This window comes from Melozone crissalis, unplaced genomic scaffold, assembly GCF_028551555.1.
Source record: "Melozone crissalis strain CALT ecotype California unplaced genomic scaffold, PUWL_Pcris_2 ptg000027l_1, whole genome shotgun sequence".
Classification (NCBI taxonomy): domain Eukaryota; kingdom Metazoa; phylum Chordata; class Aves; order Passeriformes; family Passerellidae; genus Melozone; species Melozone crissalis.
The window spans coordinates 73184021-73210453 of record NW_026535805.1 but is presented as its reverse complement, the minus strand read 5'-3'; the positions used below and the strand labels follow the sequence as shown (position 1 = coordinate 73210453).

The 26433-nt window shown below is 41.6% G+C and overlaps 1 protein-coding gene across 4 annotated transcripts in view; it reads right to left on the bottom strand.

Annotated features, from left to right (window-relative positions):
- CEP162 (centrosomal protein 162) overlaps positions 1-26433 on the bottom strand; it is a 265275-nt gene that overhangs the window by 39409 nt on the left and 199433 nt on the right. For 2 of the 4 annotated variants that reach the window (XM_054279193.1, XM_054279196.1), the window contains exons 1-3: positions 2349-2424; positions 1636-1812; positions 702-805 (exon numbers count right to left, since the gene is read on the bottom strand). In XM_054279193.1, coding sequence (XP_054135168.1) covers positions 702-761 — 60 coding nt within the window. In that variant the 5' untranslated portion in view covers positions 762-805; positions 1636-1812; positions 2349-2424. Of the gene's footprint in view, positions 1-701; positions 806-1635; positions 1813-2348; positions 2425-2554; positions 2604-26433 lie in introns of those variants that run through there. The other 2 variants (XM_054279195.1, XM_054279194.1) reach the window with 2 other exon arrangements.

Below are 26433 nucleotides of genomic sequence, written 5' to 3'. Positions count from 1 at the left end.
CTAGTGAAGGCCTTACGTAGCAGTATTTATGCTTTAGGGTTACCACACCGTGTTCTGACAGACCAGAGGGCAAGTTCTGAAATGAAAGGTCTATTTGCATTGAAAAAAACATACCTAGTCAGGGCATTTAGATCATGTCTGATTATTCTTAGATTAAGCCACAACCCACAGACTTGCATGATTTTGCCAGTATTCAAAACCATGAAGCACCATGAGGAATTAAAGGAATCTAATTCAAATTTTCTAATCACTACAACATGCTTCATTTCATACAAGAATTTTTGAATATAATTCAGTGAGAGTAAGCACTGCACAGAAAAATACAGAAATTTTAAAAATGTGGCTTGTGTTTGTATACAGGCAGATTTTTTTTACCTCATTTCCAATTATACATCAATTTGAAGCTTCTGGTACTAAGTAGCACCAACAATAAAACTGAAACAAAAATCAAGAACCAAGGGCTCTTTCTGAAGATACAACCAGGCAACGACAAAAATATTTATTTAATTACAAAACTCTTCTCTTGATTTCTATACAGCAAAATAATATGAATTTAGCTTAGCAATTAAGACCCATAGATAAGACAGCTGTGTTAATTATGTGATAAAAGGAGAGCTGAATCTTACATTTCATATTCTTCCATACTCAATTTTCCCCATTTTTAACAGAGAATAGGCATGTGACCTTGCTCTCAAACATACCTCTTTCAGAAACTCTTCAAACTGCTCATCTAATTCTTCCTTTGAAAATCGATGAGCCATAATTTGCAGCTGGATTTTACCTTCCAAACAACTGAGTCTAAAAACTAAAATTTAAATTGAAGTTAATTAAATGCATTCTGAAATTGATGAAACCTAATGATTTGCTTGAATAGAGCTATAAACAAAAAAACCCCAATCCAGAACTTGAGAGATGACAAACACCATTCTCCCATCGCTTATAAAACTATTTACTGAAGGAGACAATCAGCACAAATGTACCTAGATCACCCAAATTCCTTACAAGCAGAATACTCATTTCCAAAACACCAACTTCAGCATTTAAACTTTGAGGGGTAAATAAAATATGATTCACTTCATCATCTTTATGTTTTTCTTCAAAACCCAGCTCTCTTAGCAACCCAAGCATTTTATTAATAATCAAAAGAGAATCTAATGCAGTAATATTTTCCTTTTAAGGGTTTTTAATTCCTTTCTATGCTTCTTTTCCAACACTGGGAACATCTGGCACTCTTAGTTTTGTTTCATCATCTCTGCTGTGCTTTGGATTTAGTAAACAATAAATACATGTAAATCTTTTTAAGGTTAGGGAATGGCATTTGGTTTGATCTGCCCTGATGGAGAAAGCCAATGACATTTGCACCCCTCTCCTTCCCCTAAGTCTGCATAAACTTCTCAGGTACAAAATATGCCCAACAACCAAGAGGCTGCAAAGCTTTTGTGTATCACACTGCTCAACACATATGGCTGCCTTCAAAACTGCAGATGTATGGCAGCATTAAACTGCACTAGCATCTTCCAGCCCGAGAAGTGTGATGTAAACATAAAAGGGCTAAACATTTGCAAAAGTGCTTTTACCATTAAATAAAACTTCTCCCAGTATGGAGCCCACTCAGTACACAGGACTGTTACCTACCTAGTAAATTGATTCTGACAGGCGAGTTGTGACAACTGTTTCCTGCTTTCACTCCTTATCCATCCATAGACCACCCGACACTTCGGCTTTGGCAGTTAAAAAAAAGAAGTTTTATAGCAGGCTGGCAAGGCGTTGAATTCAGCACGATATCCTTATGTAAGCATTTGGACAATATCTCTGAAAACATGGTAAGGAGATTAGGAACGTTACCTCTCAGGGCACACATAATCCAGCATCCTTTTATACTTGCACATCAAAGCACACTCGATGTTAAACGCAGGATGCTTCAGCAATTTACTAACTGTGCCAGCTACCTTACCAAGTGGGGAATATTTCATTCTAGCCTTGCCAGAAAAACCAAGTGATTCTCCTGACATTATCTTTACTTTTTCCTACATTAGAATGACAGGTTTCTTCTGCCTACCCCCTAATTACATTTTTTATAAAAACTAACAATATGTCACTTAAAGGGCCACAAACATGTTTACAATTTCGGTAACAGAAGATCACAGGCAAACATTAACCTTAGCAAATATACTTTTCAGCCATATCTTCAGACCTGGCGGCTCACAAATGACTTCGTGCACAAAACAAAGGCGGCACTTGCTGGGATATATGCTACAACACAGCGCAAAAGGCGGAAGTGTTGAGGAGGTATGGCTAAACCACGGGGATGGAGGGAAACTTAAACAGCCTAACACATTTCACGTAACCTTTTAATCATCCCAGCCGTGACCTGATCCTCTTCCTCCTCCTCCTCCTCCGGCTTTTTCTGGAGCACACGCGCGGCGGACGCAGGGCAGCGCGGGGGCGCAGGGCAGGGCTCGGCTCCAAGGCCCGACGGGCGCCCCGGGGAGCAGCGGGAGAGGGAACTGGCCGCGGCTCGGAGCCGAGCGCTGCCCGGGCTCCGGGCCCGTACCTGCACCGCGCCGGGCCCCGCTCAGCCACGGCCGCCCCGCTCGCCGGCGGCGCCGTTACCCGGGAAACCCTCCCGGCCACCGTCCCGCCCGCCAGCAGGGACCGCGCCACGTGATTCCGCCAAATCCACCCGCTTCCCTCGGCTCCGCCCGCTCCGCCGCGGGACACACGGCACCGGGGCGGCCGTGCGGGACGGGAGGGGACGGGCCGGGGTGCCATGTCCGCCGCGGGACACGCGAGGGGACGGGGACAGGGACAGGGACGGGGACGAGCCCGGGCGCCATTGACGGGGGGCACTGGCGGAAGGAGCCGGCGTGCGGAGCGGCGCCCCCTGGCGGGTGGGGGTGGTCCCCAAGCGGTCAGGGCGGACGGGGTTGGGTCCGAGCGTTCGGGAACCAGCCTGGGCCTGGGGGCATTTCAATGTCCGAGCGTTCAGGAACCAGCCTGGGGTTTGGAGGATTTCTGTGTCCGAGCGTTCAGGAACCAGCCTGGGTCTGAGCGGTTTCCATGTCCGAGCGCTCAGGAACCAGCCTGGGATCGGGAGGTTTCCATGTCCGGGTTCAGGAACCAGCCTGGCCTCACATCTCACCACCTCAGCGGGCACCGGAGGCTCTTACCTGCTCCAAGACCCCGCAGCCACACGGTCGGAGCAGGTTTCCTTCCGCCTCCGCCCCAAGCGCTTCTCCAGAAGTCGGGCAACTGATCTTCAGGAAAAGCAACAAGAAAAGGGTTAAAAGTGTGTTTAATTCCCTAATGCAAGGGTCAAACTCAAAGCATCCCTTCTCCCTTTTTCACACAAATCCCTTTCTAAAGGGATTTCAGCCTTAGATGTCGGCCGTTGTGCTTTTAATGCATTTTAGCACATCTCTGGAAATGTTTAAAACACGCAGGGAAATTAATGACCCCTGTTTCCCTGACCACTGCCTCTCAAATAACCACAGAACAATTGCAGTCTGTGCTTGCATGTGCTCTCCAGCGAGGTCTGTCAGTTGTGTTTGTTGTGAGAGTCACGTTGCTTCAGGAATTTTTATGCCAGCATTTAGTAAATGGCAAAATAAAACAAGTTCACTTAAGAATACAAATGGACATTGTTCACACATGCACACACACACACACACGTTTTGATTCTCTATTCAGCACACTTGGAACGAAAAGATTTTGAAAGGAAGTTTTCTTCAACAAGTGTTGGATCCTCATTGCAAGTGAGAAACCAGTTAAAGTCCTATTATTGCCTCTCATTTCCTGTTAGCTTGAGAGATAAAGACAGCGCTTCCAATGTGGCCTTTATGTATCCCAGATTTTTTAATGCTAGCATAAATTATAGTTTAAATTCAAAGAAGCAAAGAAATATGGGCTCAGTATTTTTCACACAAGTCTATAGGAATTACTTTGCTAAAGGTGCTGCAGCACTTCTTTCAATCAGGCCTATTGTCTGCAGATGGAGTATTATGTTTCCATTTGCAAAGTATTTTTTTCATCTTTATGTGCAACTTCTGCTGCTGGCTGTGGGAAATGTGGGAGCTGATCAAGGACAGAATGCCCACATAAACTAATATACTAGAACAATTTGTTACACACGACAGCCCATTGATGGTGAAAACATCAATTTCCAACATTTACTCTTTTCTCTTGTTGCGTGAAAAAGCATGGAGTGAGGCACGAGAATTAAAAAAGAAATATGGAAATTAATTAAAAGAATGTCAGTCATGCTTCATGCCTTGATCCTGCTCAGATTTAAGCCAATGCAAATTTTACTATTAACTTCAAAGTGATAGCTGTGACATCATTCATTGATCATGAGAGTTACTTCATATATGATCAAATAATCACATCAAGGGCTCAGTCCTTCAAGCTGCTAAAAACTGTTGCACATTGAAGCTTTTCTGTTTGCTGAAATATGTTCAAAGAGCCTTGTACAAAGTATAGAAAAATGTGCAGAGGGATCAATGCTGTTGGAAACCTCAGTGCCCATATGGGAAAGAAAAAAAACCTAAACCACTCTTGATGACTGTGGTGGAGAGGAGGCATTGCCTGGTGTTGAAATGTCATCCAGTGCATTCAAATAACATGCACAATAGCCACTTAAAAGATTTTCATTTCCTTCTAATGCCATCCAGTTGGAGCAATTTTCTCAAGAGCTCTTAACAGCAGAACTTAAAAAGTGGGAGAGTGGGGCTAGCCATGAATTTCAGCCAGGAGCATGGCAATTTGGGAAACAGTGCTAATAAGGCAGAAGGATGGGTGCAAATGCTAGAATAGATCCTGCTGGACAGAGCCCCAAATTATAAGGTAAATTTCAGGCTCTGCTGACATGGGTGGGAAGCCTTTGTTGGCTTCTATGAAACCAGATTTTCCTGCTGTAGTCATTGGCTTTTCATTTAAATATGTGGCATATGCAAACATAGTACATATGTTTTTTTTTGCTAAACAGCAAAAATATGAGGCTTCATGGTTTATTATAGTAATTTCCAAAGATTAATGGCAAAATTAAAAGGAATAAAATATCCACACTTTTATTCTGTTGTCTAATTTCAATTTTGTATCATCCATAAAAGCCAATAGGGGAAAAGATACCAAATAAAAACGGAAAACCTCTCCCACATTCACTTTGGCTGAAGCATTGCATCAGATAGTATTTCAGTTCTGAGCCTGCAAATATGTGAAATACGAGATTATGATAATAAATATTTCACCATATTCTTGGTTATGTTTTTTTAAGGGTTAACAGTTTCCTACTGAATCAAAAGAAAGCAAACAGTGGTGGACTAAGAAGTTAAAATTGCATTCTCTGTGTGTGCTCACCGGGATGAGACTTCCTTAAGTGACGATACAATAAAAGCCCTTTCCAGTATGCACATCCGAAAAAAGAAAAGCCTTCCATAACTAGAAATTGTACAGAGAACATAAAGAATCATGTGGAACCATATTCCATGTGAGAGAAAATGGTAGTCAAATTAGGATTATTTATAAAATAGTTCACATAGCTAGAATTGTAGTTTAAAAGAGCATTTTTAATACTTTCACTTTTGGCTCGCTGCAGGTCTCATTTTGTTCCGTCACTGATAGCAAGTCCTCAGATCCCAAGGGTTGAATTTTTGGTTGATTCAGTTACAGTAGCCTGAACTCAGTGTCTCACTGTAGGGTTTTTTCCATCATGAATTTTCTCCACGGGCTGAGAACTAAATTCTGTGTCATGTTTCAGATTATTCCAGAGACTCAGACTGGTCACAAATCTTGTTTCTTCTTGCATCCTTTGAAGGGAGCCGCAAAGTTGAGAGTTTGGAAGCTGGGCTGTTGCTGGCCATTTCCCGTTTTCTGGAAGTTAGCAGACATGCACTGTTTCTCATGGTTTTTGAAAATGGATCCTCCCTCTGGCTTATTTGTGTAAATGTTTAATTGCCTTAATGTTGTGCCCTGCACTGCCAAGTTTTCAGTTTCTGTGGAAGAGTGCAAAGTTGCTGTAATTACTGGCTGCAGGAATAAATCCTTCACCATCATAGAGGAAACTCTCCTACTGCCAGCAACTGTAAGCAATTAAAAATTCTTTCAAGAGGGTGATTGTTTGCAGTCAGTAATTAAAGGTGCTTATCACTCTCTCAGATTAAAGTGCATTTTCCAATGTTTAACACTGCCTTTTCTTTCTTCTCCTGATTCTCTATAAACTTGTTGGAAAACATTGCTCCCCTTTGTAATCCAGCTAGTGGAGCAAGATCCCTTCTGTTGCTTTTGTGAAGTCCTGGGAAAATTATTGTGCAAAGACTGTCACACTTTTAATTTACTCTAATGATGCTGCCCTGTGCCTACCGTAGGTCCCTCTTTGCCAGTGAAAATTCTCAGTTCTTGGCATCAGGCAACATGTTTACAATTCCTACTCTGTGGGACTGGAGAAATAACTTGGGTCGCTTCCACCTGAGATCATTTGAAGTGTAAACCCTCATCTGCCTTGAATATTCTCCTTTGCATATAGAAAGTTTTGTAGTAAGTTTTTCTCTTTGTGTGAAAACACACTGCATGTGTTCTGTTCAGAAAATGTCAAGGTAAATATTTTTATAAAAATTTCTTGGTGGCTTAGGAAAGATCAAACCCAGAAAATTCTGCAGAGAAAAACTAAGTATTCTGATTTATTAAAATTTTTCAGATCTGTAACATCCTTCGTTGATCCTGACAACATATCTGCTTAGCACTGGCGGGAATGTTAGCTTTGCATTTCAGATTTTCACTTGGTTATTTTTAGTTCTTCTGAAGCCTGGGAAATAAGAAATATAACCGCTTTGAACAGTCTGAAAGAGCCAACTCTAGCAGGGCCTCTGAATCTGATTAGATAAAACAACAAAGAGGTTCTGTTAGGGCAGAGGCAGGAAGAACTAAGGTGGGTGGCAATATCTGTCATAACTCAGGGGAAATGTAGCCTCAAAGCACTCAAAAGTGGGTGAAAAAATAACATAAGCAATAGACAACTTTCCCACATCTTAGGTCACTCTACAAATGCAGTTTGAAGAACTTTTGCTGCGCTCCACTTTTTTTTTTTTTTTTTTTTTGGTATTTTTAAAGTACAATAAACAGCACATGCGTGTGTGTTTATATTAAAAAGCTGATTTAGGGGAACATCGTTTCTCTTCACATAAGTATCTGAAGAAGTACAGTGTGGCAAGTGCAATTAGATTTGTTGGTACAGAAACTGTGTAAGATTTTAAGGGATAGATTTGCAATTTTCAATGTTCTCCTCAGAAAGTTGGGTAGCTTAGGGATGGACACAGGGGATTTTTCCACTAAAATACAGCTAGTCATAACACCACATTTGATCATATTGTACAGAAAAAGAATCAAACTGTTGTGTTTAGTGCCAATGGGAGGTGTTCAGTTTTTTGTGGGGCTTGATTTAAAAATTATCTGTTATTGGAGGGGTGGAAACTTGAAACACCCACTCAGCCAAGGATTGTGCTTCCCTTCATTCAGTGTAGGATGCTTATTTTGGGTTGGAAGAGATCAAAAGTGAGATTTGTGCACTTCCTCAGGAATATCAGTCAAAATGTTTGTGAAGTTGCTGTGCATCCACAGTGTTGAGCTCAGTCTATGTCAAAGGCTGGGAGTGTTACCTGTTTAAAGCCCACTGCTAAGTGTGCCCCAAACTAGTCCTGCAGCTGAGGAATGTTGTGCTTGTTCCTCATATTGGAGGCATATGAGAAAAGTCCCTCCAAACTGCTCTTTCCCTGTGTGTAACTGTGGCATTCCTGCAGTAACTGCAGGTCTGTCTCCCTCCCATGGGACAGCCGTGGTGTGGAACAGGATATGCATCCAGGTGTGATAACCACTGCTAACCCAACACCAGTTTGCACTGTTCCAGGGGCTCAGCTGAACTAAGGGGCTTGTAAGTGGTATTTTTCATCAGGCTAAAGGTAGTTACAGTGTACATTTGGGCAGGAGAGCTGGAGTGTGAAATTTATCCCTATTACCTTTCTCCTCAAGTTTCTTCTCATTGTAATTTCATCAGAAAATAATCTGCTCCACAGTTTTTAATTTTCCTTGCTATCACTCTGTGAGGTTCAGTCTTATATTCCTGCAGAGGGAATTGAGCATCAGATTTTAAAAGCTTGAGGGGGAAAAATCAGATTCTTGCCAGGGATTGTTGCCAATACAAGTTATGCTTCACCAGCTGATCTCTGGACTGTCCAGGTGAATGTATAGGAAGACTTTTTCCCATGATGAACGGAAAAAAGATAGATAAGTGGACATGGATACCCCTTTTTTCTTTGGCCAGTGGAGGAATAACCCCCTCACAACCAGGTTCACATGTAATAACAAAAACCCTGGGATGTGTTAACCAGTATTGATGGGGAGGACAGGGTGACTGTTACAAGTCTGTTCTCTGTGAGAAGCAAGTTTACATGTTTTGTCTACTTAATGTAGCTGTCCCACTCATCATCTTCTCACTCGTGGAGACAGAGGGCCCAGTCCCATGCTGTTTGTGCAGATGCTGTTGGTACAGAGAATGGGGGGGGAGGAAGTCAGGGAAATCTGAGGTCTCCTTCTCTGTAGCACATCCCCAGCTCTGCTTGGAGACATTTCAGGTAGGTGCAGGTCCCTCACCTTGAGCACATTTCTAGCATGATGCCTTTGTTGCCTTGTGCTGGTATAAGGAGTTTTCATTCTGCACCAGGTTGTGGCGAAGAACATTCTGCACCAGGTTGTGTGAAACCACTTTTCTGAAGTCAGCATGTGACTTCTGCTTTTTTGGTTTAATTTTTCCTTACCTGGAAAAAAAGATAATCTAAACTGATGTTCTGTGTATGTGAAACAAGAGCCAGCCAGATAGGGACTATGGAATAGAAAACCTCACTACTCTGGAATTCAAATCTGGACAGACAGATTGATTTATTTATTTTTTTCTCTATAAACAGTGCTTTAGGAATATGACCTGTCATTACTTAGAGATTTCCAGCAGTGGAACCTTTGGTGTCTGTCTACCACCCACCTAGTACCAAAAATGCCAAGAGATCAGCTTGTCATGGGACTAAAATAGTCCTTAATGCTTAGCCTCAAAGGACCATGGCACCTGTTCTCCTGTGTCTTCTCTTTCTCTCCATATCTACCCCACTAATCACCTTTTAGCTCCTAAGGTACCAGAAATAAACACCAGCACTCCCTAGGTTCAGACAGTGTATATTAAGACCTGTGAAAACAGCCTTTTGTAATCATTTGTCTGGAAAATAATACCTAGCTTAAGGATTTAAAACCTACTGAGGTTTCTTTGTTATTTCAGGCTTCTGGGAATGGTCATTTTCTTAATGTGATAAGAAACTGGGAAATGTTTTCAAAGAAAAGACACTTAGATGTGTGGCCTGCCTGGATTAGTAAGGCTGGAAGCTGCTGTTCCACGAATCCCTTAATTTGACAAACCTTCCGTGGCAAGTTGCTATATTTATTTAATTGAATATTAGGCTATGATTTTTACATGCATACTAAAGGTATTTAGGTGTCATAATTGTCTCACAGTGTAATAATATTTGAAGTGATTTAATTTAAAGTTGGATAAACTTGGACTTTTTGTTCATTTCCTCCACTCTGAGGGATAAAATAGCATGGTGTCAAAGCCTTTTAAGATTCAACAATATTTTTCAAGCTTAGCATCTGCAACTAATAACTATATAACTTTGAATGAAAAAAAAGTCTAATTATCATGGAAAAGAGAAGATGGTTGACTCATCTTCTGCAGTTTGGATTACATGTGTGGGATTGTGTTTTGGATGGAGCACTCCAGAATAGCAACACTCCATCAAAAACACAGTCATGCACCTGTACTCCAAATGGCTGAATAAGGCAAAACACATGTCATCTGAACACTGTGAATCAAATAAAAAAAAAAAAAAACTAAAAAAAAAAAGAAAAGAAAAGAAAAGAAAGGAAAGCTGGAAGAGAAATAAAGACAAGTACTATAACATTGGTGTGTCTGAAGAGTTGTTTCTTTAAAGCTCCCTGAGTGATTTATTTATCACTAAACCTCTGTTCGCAAGCCATGTTTGATTTTGCTCGATGCTGATATAGACACTGAAACTGGATATTATGGAAAGGGCTGCCAGCAACTGTTTGATCCTGATAAATTACAATAACAGGCACAATTTACAATGAGAAGCTATTGCTGCTTCTGGCTCTAATGTGTGATGAGGTTTAAAATGTGGTGGGCCAAAATTCCCTTACCTGGTGGCCCCCTCAGACCATTTACAGAAGAGCATTTAAGAGAGCCACTGAGCAGAAGAAAATTACATTCACAGCAAGGGCCAGGCCCAATTTTATATCAAAGGTGAGCATGTGTGTGTATATCTGCCTGCATTTGGAGTGAAAGATGTGGGGAAAAGAAGTGTGTATAATCCACATGTTTGGAAACTTTTGTGTTAACTGAGCAGCCCATTCCCTGGATCCTTCTACATGTGTGCACACCCCGCCAACACCCCCCACACCACCAGCCCTCACCACCCCCCTTTATGCCTGCAATGCATATGTGTTGTGAATATTGAACTATATGCTCTGGGAAGTTAATTGATGACTGGCTGCTTATTTGATCTTCACAGTGTCAAGTTCAAAATGTAATGGATGATAAAACCCACCCAATAGCTGGGCTTGGAAAGAGGTGCAAATTCAGAAAAGTGATATGAATTAGAATCCCCTGCATATTTTCTTTGCAGTAGCATTCCCAGACACCTGCCTCTCATTTCAGAAACTTATACAAGCTACAGTCCAGACCCAGGAGAGAAAATAAAGATTTCTTGATGTATTTCATTGCCTAGAAACTTTTGATAATCTTGTCAGGTGCTGTTTTTCCTCTTTAGGGGACTTTGAGTCTAATCAGATTAACATACACATTTTTAATGATGTGCCAAAAGTTAATTGTCATTGGAGCTAATGAAAAATGGAGTGAAAGGGATGCTGGAGGAAAATGAGGAACAGGAAAAAGATATCGACTACACGTACATGAAACTGTTTAATCTCTGATCAGCTCACATTGCTGGTGCCTCCTGTAGTGAAGTACAAGGGTAGAAGAGACAATTTCATACACTTTACATGAGGCTTCAGAAAGTCTCCAGGAGCAGTGGTGATTTTCAGTGTCTCTGACAGGTTGTTTACTTGACTTCTGAAGGACTGTAAAGCACCTCACCTAACACTGGATTCCTGTCTCTGGGAAGTGTTCACCTAACCAAGACTGTATCATACCTCGCTTGCCTGACCTCATCTTCTGTTAGTTGCCTCATCCAGCTGCTGTTAGATTCACGTGGGATGTGTCCAGAGATGACCAGGAGAGGTTTTTCTGTATTTGCAGCATGTTTCTCCCTTACTCCAACGTATGTAAACACTTACACACGAACAGCAGAAGCTGTCCCCAGTTCCATATCCACAAGCCTACTTTTTCTGTGTCCTCTGCCTTTGACAAGTAAACTTTCCCATTGCTTTATTCTTCCTCTCTAGTTTTCCATTTAAAAACCCTATATATATATATTCCACTAACCATTGCTCTTTTCCTTGGAAGAAATGTATGTATGCCTACCACCCCTTCTCCCAGCCACTGCTTTCCCAGCCTTTATATAGGATCAGTATTTCCAGGGTCATCTGCTGGAGAGAGGCAGGCAGAGCTGCTGCATGTCTTTAAAAAGTGAGTGTGTGTCCATGAACACACACATGTGCACACACATGCTCTCATGTATAGGGCATTTTGTCCCCTGTCTCCAGGAGTGAGGGGTTCCCTGGATCACAGAGAATGAAGCAGAAGGGATGAACATGGGCTTGTGTCTCTATAATGAGGACCCAGTTTAGCAAAGGCATAGTATGAAATATAGATCTGGAATGCAAAGGGGACAGGTGTTGAGGACAAAAGGCACACACTTTCACCTGATTCTAAATATAGACAAATGTTTAATGTCAGTATCTATGGACTCTGTGTGCAGGTGCAAACTACCTCAGAAAAGAAGCTGAGAATAATTTCTTAAGATGTGCCCATTTCCATGCTGCTGGAAATTTTCTGCCAAGAATTAGGTTGGATAATTCCAGTCCAGGGTCCAAGTTTACATGCCTACCAGGGGAGCATACATTAGAAATTGAAATTAGATATGACAAGCTGATCACAGGAGAAAAAAATGCTTAAGTCAAAATATTTTGTAAGAGATCAGCCTGAAATTAGATTAATGGCAGCAAAAAGTGGTCTGAATATTCAAAATGACGGCAGTCTATGGGAAATGCCTTAAATAAGTATTTTCCTTTCAGAGCAGGCTGTTCAAATTGCCAAAAATGAGCAGAATTTAAGGGATTTGTTTTCTCCATTGGTCCCACAGTGAAAGAAGAAGCATGACTGTCATTTCCCTATACTTCTGGGCAGTGTGAGTTTTGTATCTACAGCTTGGTGGGCTCCCAGCATAGATAGGTCTGATCTTATGTCCGTTGGAAGTACTGTGGTACTGGGACAGGTAACTTGTTGACCGTGACTTACCGCCTAGGAAGGCAGCCGTAAAAATGTTGCTTTCCCTAGTAATTGGTTCTGGTCAGTAGTAATGATTACTTCTTTTAGGATATGATTAGGATAAAAACCCTAATTCAGCACTGAAGTGTGTTTGACTTGAGCCTTCCAACTTGTGAGACCCCCTCTGTTAGATTAAGGAGCTCAGAAGTGCAGCCTGTTTCTTTTCTGTGGCAGTACTAATACATGGAAGCCAAACCACTTCTTCTTGACCAGCTGTGACTTAAAGTCAGCAGACTTGCAGTGGGGAGCTTCTGCTTTCATTTTAAACCAGCTTATATGAGAATAGAGCAGCAGGATGTGCGAGTCACTGGAGTTTACCTTTCCACCTGCTTGTGCGGGCTGGAGCAGGGAATGCCGGCAACTGGAAAGTGAACGACGAGCGCCAAGGGAGCCGGCACCCGCAGCTCCGTGCCTGGCAGCTCCGCTCAGCTGAGCCCGTGGTGCCGCGGGGGCTGGCCTGGCTTTCAAGAGAGAGACTTCCACGTGTCCCTCCTGCCTTCTGTAGGCAGCAAACTACCTTGCATAGTTCGGATTTCATCATGAGCCGTGTTTACTGAGCTGTCAGAGATAGGCCTGTCTCTAGAGGCAAACGTTAGGACTGGGAACAGGAATGCCAGCAGTGAGCACATATGGCAATGTTTGTACTCTTAAGTTTGAAAGAGCTAGACGAGTTAACAAATACAGATGTTTAAAATCAGTAAGAGTGTTTAATGAAAACAAACAAAATACTGTAGTCTATAAAGCTAAACCTGTTTTCCTTTGGCTCCTTTTGACAAGCTGGGATTAGTGTTTTTCTGAACCTATACCCTTCTTGACATATGGGACGTTTTTGAGAGACGTTAGTCCCAGCAGATGCTGGGTGGCACTTGGGTGGATGCCTCTGATTTTTAGTTAGTTAATAAATCAGCTTTTACAACCATGTGTATCCTATGATTTAACACATGCATAACAATAATACTGGATTATGAAGAACAAACTGTTTCTGCAAAGGATATTTTATTTCTTAGTAATATTGCATACAATAAGAGCTTTTCTGTAACATAAACAAAGGATTCATGCTATTTTTTCATTTAGCCAGTGCCCTTCATCCCCATGGGTCAAACTGTGCTTGGAATTGCGTTAGTACAAATACAGAGTACCTCCACTGAGCTCAGTAAAACTCTTTCCATTCACTTGAAGGGATGCTGCCTCAAACCTCATGCAGCCTGCTTTCCACAGGCATCAGCAGCCACTTCCTGCCTAGTAAACTGCTTAAGTGATGTTCCCTCAATTAAAACACTCATGTAATGCTTTGCAAAATAAGAAGGTTAAATAGCGTCACGTTGCTTTCCTACAAAAATCTTTTTCCTGCTCTTGTTTTTGGAAGGAAAATTTTCTTTTTAATCTTTAAGCTCCCACTGCAGATATGTGCTAAGCTACTAGAACACATGACATCATCCTTGGCTTCAGCCTTTGAAAGTGAAATGGTATTTAAAAATATGAAATTCTGGTAGCAATGTCAGACCCAAAGTTGAAGTTTAAAACAAAACCGACAACAAAATCAACTGCCAGGAAACAGACTATTTTTTAAATTAGACATCTATCATGTCAACTTTGAGCTAATCTCTGGAGCCAGCTCAAGAATGGATGAGGTAATATTTGCACATGTTGTGGATAAGATAGAATGAAAATGGATTTTCTCTCTCTTTTTTTTTTTTTTTGGCTAATATGCTACAAAGGTTATGGAGTCTGATGGTTGGAATCACGAGCTGTGATTGAGGGGTTATGTGTGAAGCAGCAGATTAGAATGGCTTTAATATGTTACATGATGATCTATGAAAGATCCCAGGCTGTATACAAAGTGTGGTGAATAGGGGCACTTGCAGGAGGTAGGAAGATAGGTGATAAGTGGAGGGTTGACATAATTCTGGAGAAAGCTCTCAAAGCCAACACATTTAGTGGATAAGTTTAAGGACTTGGTCTCATTGCTTTAGTTCTGAGTGCCAGGGGTTGAGGCTTAAAAGGGAATCAGGACTTGCTGACAGAGCCAGCTAAAGATGGCTGGATGTAAGTTATAGTGCATGAAAGAAAATGAAACATTGAGTCATAACCTATTACAAGAGCAACCTCTTTTGCTATTACAGAAACTATCTGAAAATTTGTTTTTGTCTGTGTTAATAGTGCTTAGAACATGCTTAGAACACATGCGAATTACAGCTGGGAAAGGAATTTCACTAATTCCTGTTTTCTGTGCTGTTTGTGAAAGCTTTTCTTAGCCTTTGTCCATGCTGTTCTCTAAAGCATATTCCTGGCAAAGGCCTACATTCCTTGCTCAGTGTTTGTACCCAACTGCCTGTGAAAGGTTGTCACGTGCAGAAACTCTCAGAGGCCTGGCTTAGGAAGTATGGGGCTCAGGTGGCTTATTCCATCTTGTTCTTTTTTAGTGGTCTCAGTGGTCTTTTCTATAATCTTGGCAGTTCTGGAGACCAGCTAAGTTAAATCAGTTCTTTCCAAGACCCTGCCCAGAGGTCCATGCTGCAGCCTTGTGCATAATGAATAGCTATAAATTGCTAGTCCTTTGATCTGTTTCTCCACACCACTGGAGTAGCTTTGCACCTCCAAGAAGTGTTCAGGAGCAGAGGCAGGAGAGTTCTACAGAGTAGGACCCCACCCTCCAAAGGCAGACATATGAGGCTTTTTGGACCTTTTGTGCCAGTTTCCCTGAGGGTTGTCAATGGAAGAGGACTGAAGGACATACAACAAGCAGGAAGAAAAAGACGTGTTCCTATGGGAATGTGAGGGCTAGGAAAATAACTGAGATGTTGAATCAGAGCAGGAAAGGTCTATTCCACAGTCATCTCCATCTCTTTTGACAGATATGCAGACAAGAGATTGATTTCAGTCACTAATGTCAGGTTTACAAGTGTAAGAGCCGAATTTTGTCTCAGGCATTTTTGCTGTGGGCAACTGTGAGTTTGTTACCATCTTCTGGAAACCCCACAGTCAGGGGTGCTGCAGTCTTTATTCACAAGTGACCATTACATAATCAGCTCCATTCATATCTGCTCTCCAGCTGAACAATAGGTCTGAAAACTGATTAGCTGTGTTTAGGGCAAGGACACCGTTCTGCCTAAAAATGCCAGGGGATGTTCAGGTGAGAACCAGCAAAATGTGAAAGAACTTAGACATGACTCAACCAAGGAGCTCAGCTTCCTCCAAAGAAGAGCACCTAACTTCTTGTAGAGCAGGACACAGAGCAGGACACAACACAGAGTATTTTCACAGCAGTTGGTATTCTGCAAATGGAAAAAGAAGTAAAATCATTAAAGAAAAAAACAAACCCAAAACCAAACGAACAAAAACCCCATGTTTTTGAAAGTTTGTGGTTTTTCAATAGAACACAAAATGAGTACACAATATTCACCACTTTCAAAAGAGAGTCAGTGGAGAAAATCTGAACTAACCATGACTAGGATTGGGAAGGAATGGAAAAGAAAAGTTTGGAAAAACTTGCAGTTCTGTTTTTTTTTATTTCCCTAAGTGTCTTGGGTTTTTTTCTGTGTTCATTTTGATTTGTGGAAAGCTGTTTACATGACATTTATGCTGTATACCTCTCTGTGAAGAAAGTTATACAACATATGTGTTAGTCTATGCAGGTGTTTATAACTGTAAATGTTACTTTTGTAGTTTGCCAAATGGAAAATGCACCCAACGGCATCCTCTTGAACCTGTAAATAAACTGTTTTCCAGAGCAGCCATCAAGCACATCATGAAAGGAAATGGCAGAGCAATTCCACTGACAATAGCATGAGAATTATTATGAACCAGATGTGAAACAATACAAATATTAGTGAAAAGAATAGTTTCTGTCTACCCAAGCATGACAAAGCTTCAGGAAACGCAGGGATACGGATTGGATGTGCAATGAAAATAAGTGTGTGATTCTCTGACTGGAACTGCAGGCTGAAATTCTTCTGGACAAGCTCACAAATGATGTGTTGTTGGTATGAACACTAACCAAAAGCCACTCTTCCCTTTGACTGGGGCCAAACTTGTCTTGCTCCCCATGGGTGAGGAGCTGTGGCATTCCACCTGGGCATCAAACCCACAGCTCCTTTCTGCCCTGCAGCCACAATTCCATGATGGGTCCCTGTAATGCCTGATTCCAAAGGGACTTAGCAGGTTTACACCACAGATGTAGAGGATTTGATTCAGCACTTCAGCCTGTGGTGTCTGGTTCTGCTTGTGAGGTTCCTCTGTCTGTGTGTGCCTCCCCAAGGCAGCTGGCTGCTGCTCTGGAAGGGGAGGCAGGGACATGAAGAGTGGTTTGTGCACCCTGTCTGCCAGACCACTGGGGATGTCTCAGACACACAAGGGCATTTGAAGGGCAGTGAAACCTATTTTTGGGCAACTGAATAATGCACTAGGTGTTTCACGCAGCAGTAAGCTCCAGCAAGCTTGGATGTGGATATGGATGGCAATAGTGCACTAAGGACTATGGCTGAAGGCTGAATATACAGCAACACTGGCATTTCAGAAACAGAAGATAAGGTTTCGCTCTGGAATTTACCAGAGTACCAGTGCTAACAGGTAAATTAGGTGGAATAATCACATTTTGTCTTTTAAACTAAGGTTAGAGCTCTTCCTAATCAGCAAATGAAGTGTTTACCAACTGACCAGGTTTCTGTTGAGACTGGGCAAGGGCAAACTGATGTGATTAAAATCTCACACTTTTTTTTCTGCCAGTGTTTCATGTGAAAACTTCAGTGGCCCATCTGGCCTCAGTTGGTGGTTTTCTAAGTTGCCAGCTTTACTTCAGCATATTGTGATAGCATTATTTCAAAATAGCCACATCATCAAGTATCTTTCAAGATGTGAAATATTTATAAAAAGATATATTCCTGGTTAAGTTTATACAATCCCTGCCATCCTTTACCTACCAAACTTGTGTCATGTGAGCTTTTATTCCATTATTAAAAGGGAGATGTGAAGTCATGTGGCCATCCTATCACAAGCTTTTGCCAGCTGTAAACCTCATCACAGATCCTGTAAAGTACATTTCCACAGATCAAGTTACTGCCAGGGAAGACTTTAACAATCTTCTACCCTACTTTCAACCCTCAACAATTAGTATTAGCAAATGGCCCAGGCCACTGCCTGAATCACATATGATTTCTATTCAAGAAAGACAAATTTTTATTCAAACCAGACCCATAAGCTAAACACATGAGTTTCTCTGCTTAAAATAATGAATCTGAAGTAGTTTCTATCATTCATTTTAAAAATCACTCTCACATTTGAAATCAAGTTGGCTGTTTTCCCTTGTCTGTATTAGCCATCTGGTAAGGGTGACTTTTCTAACACTGGTGTCTAGAGCTAGGATTCATTCTTTAAAAGAAAAAAAACAAAAAACCCCAAACCAACCATCTTCCCCTTCCCACTTTAGTTTTTTTCCTTTTTGGAGCTTGTCCTCATAATACGGACAAAACTCATGCTATCTTTGAAAAGAAAAAAAAAACCCTCCACACATGGCATAACTTCCTCTATAAGATTCTTAGTACATTTTACAGTCAAAATGTAGTTTTGTATGTGATGATTTAAGAAGGCACACACATGCTTTCAGGTCATTAAAGTGCATTGTAAAAATAATAGAGACACAAAGGGCTTATTCTCAAGAAACGATGCACACCCTCTTCTCCATGGAATATTGAAGATCTGTTTCATTTTTCAGTATAAGGCAAGTTCAAGATGCTATTTCCTTACCACATACCTCAGTGGTGCATGACCCCTGAAATAAAAAAAAGTGAGGGGATTTATATGCAAAAGAAAAATCTTGGCACTTCTTAACATTTTGCTGCTCTTCCTAAATAAAAGACCTTCAGAACAAATGCTCTTACTGCTGTTGCAAGGGAGTTGTTTTGTCAGAGAGCCTCATTTTCTGTGAATGCTTCCTGAGTGAGCCAGGGAGTTTGTCAGATGCTGTTTTGTAACAAGCTCTAGTGAAACAATGTGTGTTTAAAGCCACCCTTTGTCCCTACCTGATGACTGACTATTCACAGTAGGTGTGGATGAGAGATGCTATGTGTGGTTCTGATGCACTGACTAACAGAATTGTAATTAAAATCTGAAAGCCAGATCAACCAGAATATATTTCCAATTAAGTATACCTCAAGGTCTCTTAACAGGTACTTTTTGGCAGAAGTAAGCTGTCTGTATGCTTCCCACTTCCTTTAAAAATATAAAATAACTTGGCACACTGAAGCAGAGATCAATAAATTGCCTCTCCATGCAGTGCAATGTGCACAATATTTCTTATTGTGGTTGGTCTTGGCTTACTGGCTGTCCTTGCAGTGGTTGAAGCCTCTCCTCTGTGAAGGTATTGGCTCTCCCTGGATGAGTGAGTGGGAAAGAACTCAGCATTTGCCACAAATCTTCCTGTATCCCTGCCCTGTTAACAACAGACTGCCCAGACAAATTCTACTATACAATTATAGAATCTTGGGGTTGGAAGAGACACTAAAGTTTATCTAGTTCCACCCCACCTGCAATGGGCAGGGACACCTTCCACTAGACTGGGTTACTCAAAGCTCCTCTGAGTGTGGCCTCTAACACTTCTAGGGCTGAGGCATCCACAGCTTCTCCAGGCAACCTTTCCCAGTGCCTCAGTGTAAAGAATTTCCTCTTCATACCTAATCTAAACCTACTCCCTTTCACTTTGAAGCCATTCCCCATCATATGATAATCTGAGAAAGCCAAGTGTAATGAAATTTGGTAACAGCAGTCCCTGCAGGTATTCCTGGTGGTGCAGCAGCCCTTAGTTCAGGTGCTGTGCATGTGAAGGAGTCTGTGACAGTGTGGCAACATCAGCACAGCAGCTTTCACGTGTCACCAGCCACTTGCCAAGGCTGCCCAACAACCCCTCCCACTCTGCATCAACCAGCTGCATCCCCAGCCTAAAGACAGCAGGAAGGGGCACTATGGGGCTCACAAGCACCAGTGTGGAGGGAGGAACAGCCCCGCCAGGGTCCTGAAGCCTGACAGTCCCTCTGTCCTCAAGCCTTGGCCTCCATACTGCTGTGAAGGGTGTCCAGCAGCTGTTCATAGTTTCTGCTGGTGCAAAAAGGGGCTCTGTAGCACAGCCTGGAGATAAGTAGCCAGAGGTTTCAGGCATGAGGAGGTCAGTTTGGTTTCTAACTAAATGAGAACATGCCTCTGCCCTTCTAATCTGAATACTAAAGAATTGCTGGTAATAATATTTTCAACATTTTGATCAATGTTTGTAAGAGAGTGAAATATCTTTTATTACACTAGTCTGAAAAAGCAGGCAAGATTTCAACAGACAAAGTCTTCCTCAGGTCAGTAAGAGTATGCCTAGAGAACCATTCATGTTTTGTGTTTGTAATCACTTTTGTGGTAAAAAAATGTCCTAGGGTGTAAGAAAAATTGAAAGAAAATTGAAATTGCACAGTACCTGAGAAAGCTTTTTTGTAATATTTATACCACTTAAATGAATTTTGGGAATCTGAAATTAATCATCAGTTTAACATCTCATAAAGATTCCTGGTGAGGTATATTGCCATTTGCTCTCCAATTAGCAAGCACTTAGGAAGTGTTTTAAATATTCAAAAAATATTTTTCAAAGTGAAATAGTAAATAGACTTACTGTTCATAGAGATAGATGTGGCAAGAGCAGGAAGGACAAGCACTTGCCACCAGCTCTCTTGAGCTACACAATGCTTCCTTATTCAGCAGCCATTGCTGCACCACATTGTTTATTTGTGAGGACCTAACCCACACAATCCTGCAGGAAGATGCTGTTTGACTGTTCTCACCATTATTGCTGCCATTTGCAGCTCCAGAGCTGTCACAGGGCATTGAAGACCCACCCAGTGCACACTCCTAGGGAGGCTCTTCTCAGTCAGTGACTGCTGGCCCAGAGCATCAGTCCCACCTCCAGAGAGGTGTCTGACATGGCCCACAGCCCCTCCTGTGCTCCCCTCAGCCCTGGGCTGAACTGGGAGTGCAGTATCACACACAATGGCCCATGTTAGTTGTGTCTGTCTAGACCATTTCCTTGTGCCTTTGGCTCAAGGGGAGCCTTTTCAGTGTGATTGCTGGAGCGTGCACACGGAAATGTGCTGGGCTGTCTGCAGGTGATGCTCACGAGTTGGAGCTGCATTGCATGGCCTTTCTGTGGGTAACACGTCAGTGTACTCCCACTTGGGTCCTTTTCCTGTGGTCTTTGCCGGGACATTAAGCTTTGCTATTTGCTGCAAGGGTTTTGACAGTGTCTGTGAGCCCGGAGAAGCTGGGATGCAGCGTCCCAGCAGCCGGGGGCTGTCCCCCAGCAGGTGCCCGAGGTGGCCCCAGCGGCCTCAGGGCTGCGGCCCCTCGTGGCAGTCAGCAGAGGGGGCTCCTGCAGCAGGGCAGCGCCGCCATGCAGGGCCCTGCGCTGCACAGCCAGCCCGACAGGGAGGATTGCTTTGTGAGTTATTAACCGCAGCGCTCGGACACGCCAGCAGACTCACATCTGCGGACGTTTTATATAAAGGACAAGTAATGGGAGAAGGTGAGATCTTCAAAGTGTCTTGTAACCCAAGAAGGCCTGTACTGTATAAGCACAGGAGGCAGCAAGAGATTACAATAAGTTGTGTTTGTTTGGGCTACAGGGAGAGCCCCTGCTCTTTGGCCACTGTTTGATTCCCGGGGCCAGCACGGAGCCTTTGTCAGCAGCAAGTTTCCTGATGGTGATGCTGAAGGGAAGCCCTGGAGGGGATATTTCAGCTGTTCCTTTTTGGGTAGGCAGGCCATGGCCAGCTGCTGAGTATTTGCTGGCTGCCACAGGATGTGTGGGAACGTACAGGGGTGTATGGGGATGTGCAGGGATGAGAGTAGGATTGTGGCAGAGAGGTAGCATAGCTAAGGGTCGAGAGCAAGAAAGGGCTGCTGCCAGGAGGAGGATAAAAGTAGAGGGAAAAAGCAAAAAAATAAAGAGAGGAAAGTCTCCAGTGGCCCCAAATACCCATAGACTTTGTTGTATTTTTTGTTCCACACTGTGGTTACTTTTCTGGGCCTCTTAAAAATGACATGTGTTCCTTGTGTGTATGTGAGAAGAGGAGGTTGTAGGGATGCTTTGAAATGGGTTTCTCAGGGCCTGCTGTATGGAGACAGTTTTATAACTTGGAGGTACCCTCAGCTTGATGATCTGGATGATTTGCTGTAGACAGCTGGATTCTGGGTACTTTGTCATCTCATTGAAGCCAGTTAATGCACTGTGGAGGTCACAAATGCTTCTTTCTGGCTCATGTTTTTCTACTCAGTTACTTGCTGGTGTCGAAGAAGTTGGGAGTTGGGGAAAACAAGATTTTTTTTGTTTCTTAAATAATTTTTGCTGTTAAAATTCTCACTCAGCATGTTCCTCTTGTCATGTTGAAAAAACCTAGTACAATTAGCAAGCATTTGGGTGTAGGCAATAATACAAAATAAATAAAAGCATTTTTGTACTATCTCACACTGTTAGCTCCTGAGGGAAACTCTCATAACAATGAGAATGGAAACGGACATAAATTAGGCTGTAACTACAGCTGACTAAATAATAGCTGGGTTTTTTTTTGTCAAGTAAGTTGTTCAATTAATATTATTGTGGTCTTCAGTGGGGAGAAATTACTTGACCAATATTGCATTGTTTTTTTCTGCAAATAAAGCAACATTGATAAATATGTTCTCTTTTGCCTGGAGTCACTGCCTGACTTTGCTTTTATATTCTTTTTTTTTAATCACTTCCTTAAAATGGACTTTTCTAAATGGCTTGTATGTGTTCATTTTGAATAGGCATTTTTAAACCAGAGGAAAAAATCACCCAAACTGCCTTCCAGACCCTTGTAATGAGCATGGCTTCTCCCAGTCCATTTTCATTTCCCCTTCTCTTGACCCATCTCTTCTATCTGTAGGGATGTATCTGCACTTATTTGCTGTTTCTCCATGTAAGTAGACCCAGCTGCTCTTCCTGGAGCCCCCTGATCACAGAGGGATGCAGAGTGTGTGTGAGGAGATGCATCTGCCCCTGCAGACAGGGCCTGTAGTTGGGAAGCTATTTCAGTAGTGACCTTTTCTTTTGCTCCACAGTAAAGCCACTGGCTGGCTCTCAGTGCTCACAGAACAGCAGCCTCCACATGCACTGAAATTGAGGTAAGTCAGAACTCGTGTGCCACAGCAGACATTGAAAAGTAGCTGCAAGTCAGGGAATATGTGATTGTTGGGAATGAGCAGGATTGTCTGGTGGATATGAGGAAGCTCAAGTCTGCTGTGTCCATTGTTGCTGACAGCAAGTGCAGACTTTTAGAAAGAAAAGCAAGGTGTAGTATCAGCTATCCCTTAATCCAGAGACATTTCACCTCCTGTTTATCTCAAATTCCTTGGATTATCTTCACCAGTGGCACTATTAATTTGCCTTGCCTTCAAATAACTCTAAATCAAAGCATTTGTCCAAACTATTTCCTTTGGATATTTCATTGTACAGTTGAAACAGACTGTGTGAAGTGGCTTTTTGTTCCCTGGATTCACAGGATTAGCCAGGAGCATGTATCTTGTGAGGAGTTATGAGAAAAAGGTATTTTAAACCAATGCAAACATGGAACACCTTTAATTCAACTAGTTTCAGTTTTACCCCACTTTCATAATAGATCCAAGCAGACACTTGCAAGGATTGCAACTACAACATTACTAAGTGGAAATGCAGATTTTGCATGCAGGAAAATTTTCTGCAGTAGAATATCAGTGCTGGGTTAAAACACAGATTATGTGGTTAAAAGCATGTTTTCCTCCATGTTACAGGATTGACCTAACCCTGGAGTACCCCTTCAACACCAGTGGAATTCAATGGCAAAATTCCCACGAACTGGGAATGGACCAGTACTGGGAAGGAGGGGATCCTTGAAACCAAAATCTCTCAGTCACTGCAGTATTCCCATTGAACCTGAGGAATTCACACACATCAGGGTTTATTTAATGGACTGCTATATGTGCTCAACAAATTGTAGGATCGACCTGCCTGCCAAATGAGTAATGCAGGGTTGCAGCTGCTTGGCTTGGCCAGATTCAGAGCAAGGCTGGTTTGAAGTGGCAATCCTGCCCCAGGGAGTCTTCAGGCTCTGACTCACCTGTGGCAACAGAGTAATACTGACTGGCTGAAGGGGCCCTGCCCAGGCCATGTGTGGAGGGGGCTGCAGTCTAATGGGAAGGTGTCACCACCCTCCCATGGGCATCACTTACCCTGCTAGTGGCATTGAGGCAGGCTGGCATTCCATCTAATTTCAGACTGACAATTGTGACTGTCTTGTCTTTCAGTTGAGCTCTTCCAGAACAGATAATTTGTTTGGACTTCAGTGGCAGGGATGGAGTGACAGGGTGGGGGTGAAGTTACTCCAAACCTAAACCATTCAGATAGTTTTGGTGGATAGCATAGTTAAAATTCTAAAACACTAGAAATATTTATTGATCTGTGGACTTCTTAACCTTTTTTTGTAAAAAACAAATAGAATGATATTGTGAAATGAAACATCCTATTTAATTAGGAAACATAGAAATATTTTTATGCAATATCACTGTGGATGATTGGCATTTTTAAAGATTTCCTAATATATAAGTGATTTATTTAAAGCAAAATATGTTCATAAACTATGTGTTCATAAACCTCATGTATTTATAAACCTTATGCTGTCAAGTCTGAATTTATTAAAAAAATGCAGCACAAATGAATGTGATAAAAACTCCTTTTATTTGTTGTTCTAAAGTAAAAACAATGCCAAAGAACATTTTGATGTTCCTCATATGACAAGTTCCTTGATCCAGCTGAAAGCTTAACTACTTCTAGCACTGGGCACATCTGTAAACAATGATATTATATAGTTAAATTTCATGGAAACACAGTTAGGTCTTTGTCTACTGCTTTTGTTAGACCTGAAATCTAGCTCAAATTTTAGATAGATTTTGCTTGATACTTGCAGTGAATATTCTGTGTCTAGTCTGCAACCTGAAAATGATATTACTTTATATTAAAGAAATAAGCAGTCAAATTGCAGCAAATTACAAATTACAGGATATTTATAAATAGGAAAAAAACAGCCAAAACCTAAAATCTGTAACTAAACTGTTAGCTATGGCTATACCAAGGGCTTTTCATTTGCCTGTTTCTCTGCAGGGCTGGGAGAGTCAGGAAAGCCTGGAAAGCATAGAAACCTCCATCAGTGTTTCATGAAAAATGCCTTGAGTTTTAAGGATTTGGGGTTCAATTAGTATCTGGGGATCAATGACAAAATATTATTTTGGTGTCACAACTATTTCTTTTTCTGTAAAATTTTGTTTTATGCTTACTTAATATAAAAGAGAGTGACTGAAATGCTTTTGAATTTAATTCCACTCGGCTGTTGGCACATTTTGTCTCCTGACAGTTGCAATTCTGAATGTTTGCATGCTCTGTATGAAATTGGCTATTTTACAAAAGAATTATACAAATCCTAGAATCCTTGGCTTGCAAATGGCCTGGAATGAATTATGACCTAGTTTTCATGTGTAAAATTAACTAAAACCCAGAGTAAAGCAAAAGACCTTCAGCAAGTGCTTTTCTGCTACTAGGCTTTTTCTGAGAGATCATGTTGAATTAACTGTTTCTTGAACTTCCAAGAAATGTAGTGACTGGGTTATTACAAAAGTCTTGGCTCTATGAAACTGAGATCCTTTTGTTTTATGAAAACAATAGGAAGGCTTTTTTTTTTTTTAATATGAACAGATTCTCCTGGGCTAAGCAGTGTGATGCCTGTGCAGTTACATCATGGTCAGCAAAGCCTAACAAAGTGAATTAATTGGTTCTAGTCCAAGTGTGTTTATTCCTGGGTGCCTACACAGAGTTGCCATACATAGGAAAACTGAGGGGTCAACAGGGAGCCTATGTGACACAAATGAAAATTTGAATTCTTGAGTCAAATGATAGGAAAAAATCCTGTATTTGGGAACAGATAAGAAAGCGAACAGGATGTTTAATAACTGGAGCAACATTAGATGCACTGTATAGATGAAATCTGTATTCTGGGGAATAGTTCTTACCACAACAAGAGATTATGTCTTTATTCCTTAGAGACAGAGGGAAAGAACTGGGGATTATGTATCACTTAAATGTGCCACACACATTGTCTCTGAACACTCTGGTAAAGAGAAAAGTGCTTTCTAAGGCCAAGGCTTCTTTGCTCAGTTGGATAGCTTTCAAGGAAAAAGAAAGAAAAGAATGAAAAATTAATAAAGGAGGGGACTTTTTACATGTTTCACATTACCTTTGTTTGTTAAGCTGGAGTATGATGTGTGGAAAAATTTTAAATCTTTAAGGCATCTTTTAATATTTTAGTTACCTGAAATATTAGCTGATTTATTAGGTTCTATGATATTGGATCCAGGTCAGTACAGGAAATACTCAGCTGCAGTGAGTCTCTACAAAAAAATAGGTCAGACTATCCATATATCTTCTTATATTATTGGGAAATTCCTTCCCAGATAGCACTGTAAGTAGAAATGTGAGGTTTTTTTGCATTTCACCATATCCCCAGTGGTTGCACTGTGACTTCCTGCACATGCTGTTCCAATGCCCCACTGTCCTAGTCCATAAAAGAGCTCACTTCATATTCCCCAGAATATCATGAAATATGGAGACAGTGATATTTTCCATTTTAAGAGAAGATAATGTTGTGACATTCTAGGAAAAAAACCTTCTTGGTTACATATTTGTGGAGCCTTAGCATCTCAAAGGCAAAACAGCTTCTAAAGGGACGGATAGACGGTATAGTATTTTTATGGAAAAATAAAAAACATTTTTGAAAACACTGTGTATTTATTTTACTAATAGAATGCAA